Source organism: Eimeria necatrix, genomic scaffold, assembly GCF_000499385.1.
Source record: "Eimeria necatrix Houghton genomic scaffold, Enh_scaff599, whole genome shotgun sequence".
Classification (NCBI taxonomy): Eukaryota; Apicomplexa; class Conoidasida; order Eucoccidiorida; family Eimeriidae; genus Eimeria; species Eimeria necatrix.
In genome coordinates, this window is record NW_013654456.1 from 17501 (window position 1) to 22030 (window position 4530).

General features: G+C 58.1%; 3 protein-coding genes across 3 annotated transcripts in view; 1 reads left to right on the forward strand and 2 right to left on the reverse strand.

The window, feature by feature from the left end:
- The window catches only part of ENH_00065050 (cation-transporting ATPase, putative), a gene marked incomplete at both ends in the record, with an annotated part of 7921 nt that extends 6101 nt beyond the window's left edge, over positions 1 to 1820 (reverse strand). The window contains 3 exons of the mRNA XM_013582233.1: positions 669 to 750; positions 1146 to 1247; positions 1725 to 1820. Of these exons, the coding sequence (XP_013437687.1) occupies positions 669 to 750; positions 1146 to 1247; positions 1725 to 1820 (280 nt within the window). The remainder of the gene's footprint in view (positions 1 to 668; positions 751 to 1145; positions 1248 to 1724) is intronic.
- A 476-nt stretch (positions 1821 to 2296) lies between these two features.
- ENH_00065060 (hypothetical protein) lies at positions 2297 to 3276 on the forward strand (the record flags this gene model as incomplete). The annotated part of the gene is made up of 2 exons (XM_013582234.1): positions 2297 to 2615; positions 2825 to 3276. 2 exons carry the CDS (start codon positions 2297 to 2299, stop codon positions 3274 to 3276), a joined length of 771 nt encoding a protein of 256 aa, XP_013437688.1.
- Positions 3277 to 3437: 161 nt separating this feature from the next.
- Positions 3438 to 4530, reverse strand: ENH_00065070 (hypothetical protein; the record flags this gene model as incomplete). Its single annotated transcript, XM_013582235.1, has 2 exons — positions 3438 to 3816; positions 4157 to 4530. Coding segments are annotated over 2 exons (753 nt in total), but the record flags the coding sequence as incomplete, so codon positions are not given.

A 4530-nucleotide genomic window follows, 5' to 3' on the forward strand; every position in this document is an offset into this window, starting at 1 on the left:
GTGCAGCTGGTGCTGCTGCTGCTGCTGCTCTAGCTGCTGCTGCTGCTGCTCTAGCTGCTGCTGCTGCTGCTGCTGCTGCTGCTGCTGCTGCTGCTGCTTGGTACCTCCATCAAAATTCATTCTTGGGGGAGAAGGAAAAAGGAGAGAACGGACAGTTTCTCCTTGAGCTGTTGTAAAGCCAACGCGGCAAACAGCACCTACAGCAAACGTGCTGCACTCTGCAGCAGCAGCAGCAGCAGCAGCAGCAGCAGCAGGAACAGCAAGAGCCATGCAGGCGTGCAGCTGCAGCCGCAGCAGCAAAAGCAGAGAGTAAAGCAGCAGCAGCAGCAGCAGAAGCTGCAAGAGCCATGCAGGCGTGCAGCTGCAGCCGCAGCAGCAAAAGCCGCGAGTAAAGCAGCAGCAGCAGCAGCAGCAGCAGCAGCAGCAGCAGCAGCAGCAGCAGCAGCAGCAGCAGTAACGACCTTGCAGACACAAGGCAAAAAGGCATTATTTAAAATGGCATTATTTTAAAACATGATTTAAATGGTATTATTAAACGAAGCAGCAAAAAAGGCTTCACCAAACAAAGCACAAAAAGCAGCAATAAGTTTTTTAAAACAGCAATTAAAATAATTTTTTAAATTAAAACTTTTTATTTTTTAAATAAAATAAATTATTAAAAGTTTTACCTCCTGCGAAGTTTCCAGTTGTTTCGGTGCTGCCCGTCGAAGCCAAAACTTCTGTTCCAGCAAACACCAAGTGACCCGACTCCTGCAGCAGCAGCAGCAGCAGCAGCAGCAGCAAGTGCAGCAACAGCAGCAGCAAGTGCAGCAGCCACAGCAGCAGCAGCAGGAGGGCTGCAGCAAGCGTCACCACTGCAGCAGATGCACACGCTGCAGCAGCAGCTTGCTGCAGCAGCTAGCTGCAACAGCGAAGCGCAGCACCTAGCTAGGCAGGTGCAGCAGCACCAGCAGCATCAGCAGCAGCACTTCCAGCAGCAGCAGCAGCAGCACTTTCAGCAGCAGCAGCAGCAAAGGGAGACAAGGAAGACGGCCGCCGACACTGAAAAAAGAAAGGGACGGAAAGGAAACAGAAGCCAACAGCCAGCAACAGCAGCAGCAGCAGCAGCAGCAGCAGCAGCAACAGCAGCAGCAGCAGCAAAGCACCTGCTCCAAAGATATGACTCTTTCGCAGTTCTTACTGAGGGGCAAAGAGCCCTTAAGTACTGGAAAGCACTCCCCAGTAAGGCAGTGTTCATCTAGCACCACCTGGCCAAAGCAGCAGCAGCAGCAGCAGCAGCAGCAGCAGCAGCAGCGGCAGCAGCAGCAGTAGTAGTAGTAGTAAGTTCTTTCATTGCTGTACTGCACGCAGCAGCCTAGCAGCAAGTGAACCAGCAGCAGTAGCAGCAGCAGGAAGAGCACTCCCCGCAGAGCTGCGTGCAGCAACCAAGCAGCACATGAAGCAGCAGCAGCAGCAGCAGCAGCAGCAGCAGCAGTTCCTGCTGCGCGAACTGTAGCTGTTGCTGCTTCTGCTGCAGTAACAGGAGAAGGCAGTGCAGCAGAGCGTGTATCAGCAGCACCTGCTGCTGCAGAGAAGCAGCATATGCTGCTGCAGTAATGCAGCAGCAGCTGGCATGGCAGCAGCAAGCAGCAGAGGCAATGCATGCAGCACAGCCTTCCTTATGCAGCATTCAGCAGCAGCAGCAGCAGCAGCAGCAGCAGCAGCAGCAGCAGCAGATCCCTCACTGTCCCCTGCAGCAGCAGCAAGTCGCACGGCACCCTCATGCCTGGCTTCAGCAGCAGCAAATCGCCATTGGTTAAATCCTCAGAAGAGATCTTCATTCTCTTGAGGCCGTTGTCGCTGCTGCAGCAACTGAAGCTGCTGCTGCTGCTGCTGCTGCAACTCCTGCTGCTGTTGCTGCTGCAGCTGCTGCTGCAGGTTGTGCGCCGCAGCACTTCAACTGTCGAAACAGTTTCTGCAACTTTCTTGAGGTGCCCCGCCTGCTGCCTACAGAGCAGCAGCAGCAGCAGCAGCAGCAGCAGCAGCAGCCGCACAGACAAGGTATGCTGCAGCGAATAAAAGGAGCAGCAGCAGGAGCGGCAGGAACGTAAGCAGCAGCAGCAGGATAAGCAGAGGCAGCAGTAGCTGTGGCAGCAGCAGCTGCTGTTGGTGCCACAGCAGCTGCAGCATCAGCAACACAAACACCACTGCTGTCACATACAGCAGCAGCAGCAGCAGCAGCAGCAGCAGCAGCCTTCAGCAGCCACGGCAGTTGCCACAGCAGCCGCAGTAGCAGCAGACGCAGCAGCAGCAGCAGATGCAGCTGCTGCAGCAGCAGCAGCAGGTGCAGCAGCACCAGCAGCAGGATACGCAGGAGCAGCAGCAGCAGCATGTTCAGCAGCAGCAGCAGAGGCAGCAGCACCAGCATGTGCAGCAACAGCAGCAGCACGTGCAGCAGCAGCAGCAGAGGCAGCAGCACCAGCATGTGCAGCAACAGCAGCAGCACGTGCAGCAGCAGCAGCGGAGGCAGCAGCATGTGCAGCAGCAGCAGCAGCAGCACGTGCAGCAGCAGCAGCAGCAGCACGTGCAGCAGCAGCAGCAGCAGCAGCAGCAGCAAGTGCGGTTCTTGCCTTTCCGTGAGGACATCTGAAACGGTGGAAGCAAGAGTGATCAGAGAGACCAGCAGCGCGTAAGAATAATATTCGTCTAAGACCCAAAGAAGAACAGCAGCAACTTGGAAAAGGTAAAAAGGCTGCAGCACTTCAGCAGCAAAAAGAGCAGCAAAAGAAGCAGCAGGGATCTGCAGCCGACACACGCCGTACAGCTGCTGCCGCTGCTGCAGCAGACACGGACACGCCCCGTGCTGCTGCACGGAGTGCAGCAGCAAACGCGGCGCGAGAGCCACATCGAACCGCACTGGCTCAAACGCTTCCCCATCCGGCCTGCAGCAGCAGCAGCAGCAGCAGCAGCAGCAGCAGCAGCAGCAGCACGGGGGGTGAGAGCTGCGCGGAGAAAGAAGCCCTCGGAACAGCAGCAGCGGACGCCGCAGCAGCTGCTGCTGCTGCTGCACGAGCTGACTGCAGCAAGTCAACCGCAGCAAGCTGCGTGGCAGCAGGAGACAGCGGCAGCAAGCAGCAGCAGCAGCAGCAGCAGCAGCAGCAGCAGCAGCAGCAAAGGCAGCAAAGGCAGTACGAGCGCCAGTACGCTGCGCCACTAAAGGCAGAAGCAGCAGCGACAGCAGCAGCAGCAACAGCAGCAGATACGTGTCCGTCTCTAACGGCAGAAGCAGCAGCGTAGCAGAGCAGCAGCAGCAACAGCAGACAATGCAGCAGCAGCAGCAGCAGCAGCAGCAGCAGCAGCCGATGCCTACCCCCTGAGAATAAACCTGGTATGTCTGTAGGAAAACAGCAGCGCCTCAGATTCCCCATTTCCCACACATTTGCAAGGACCAGTGGTCACTACAACTGCTGCTGCTGCTGCTGCTGCTGCTGCTGCTGCTGCTGCTGTAGCGGGTTCTGCTGCAGACAGGGCCAGCGGAGCTTGAGAAGCAAGCGCTGCTGCAGCTGCTGCTGCTGCTGCTGCTGATGCGTCTGCTGCTGCTGCGCTGTTTCTCCTGCTGCTGCAGATGCTGCCGCGTTCTCGCTCCCCGCTGCTGTCGCTGTGGCGGCTGCTGCTCCTGCTGCTGCTGCTGCTGCTTCTGCTGCTGCTCCTGCTGCTGCTGCTGGCACTGAGTTCCCTGCATCCGCCCCTACTACTTTCGCTGGTGCTGCTGCTGCTCGTGCTGCTGCTGCTGCTTGTGCTGCACGTGCTGCTGCTGCTGCACCGGCGGCGCCGGCGCTGCTCCACAGCAGCAGCAAATTTGCAGTTGGCTGGAAGAGCTGTCAAAGAGGAGGGCGAAAACGGCAGCCGCTTGAGCGCAGCAACACTGCAGCAGCAGCAGCAGCAGCAGCAGCAGCAGCAGCAATCGCAGTAGCTGCGCTAAGTGCGGCAGCAGCAGCAGTAGTAGCCGCAGCAGCAGCAGCGAACCCAAAAGCAGCAGAAGCACCAGCAGCAACCAGCAGCGGACAGCACCCGCAGCAACAGCAGCAACGCCAGCAAAAGCAGCAGCAGCAGCAGCAACCCCAGCGAAAGCAGCAGCAGCAGCAGCAACAGCAACAGCAGCAGCTGCAGCAGTAACAGCAACTCCCCAACAGCCTCCGCAGCAGCCTCAGCAACAGCTGCAGCAGCCTCATCAGCAGCAGCAGCAGTAGCAACCTCAGTAGCATCTTCAGCAGCAGCAGCAGCAACCTCAGCAGCACTTTCAGCAGCAGCAGCAGCAGCCTCAGCAGCATCTTCAGCAGCAGCAGCAGCAGCAGCCTCAGCAGCACCTTCAGCAGCAGCAGCAGCAGCAGCCTCAGCAGCATCTTCAGCAGCAGCAGCCTCAGCAGCATCTTCAGCAGCAGCAGCAGCAGCCTCAGCAGCATCTTCAGCAGCATCTTCAGCAGCATCTTCAGCAGCAGCAGCAGCAGCCTCAGCAGCACCCTCAGCAGCAGCAGCAGCAGCAGCAGCAGC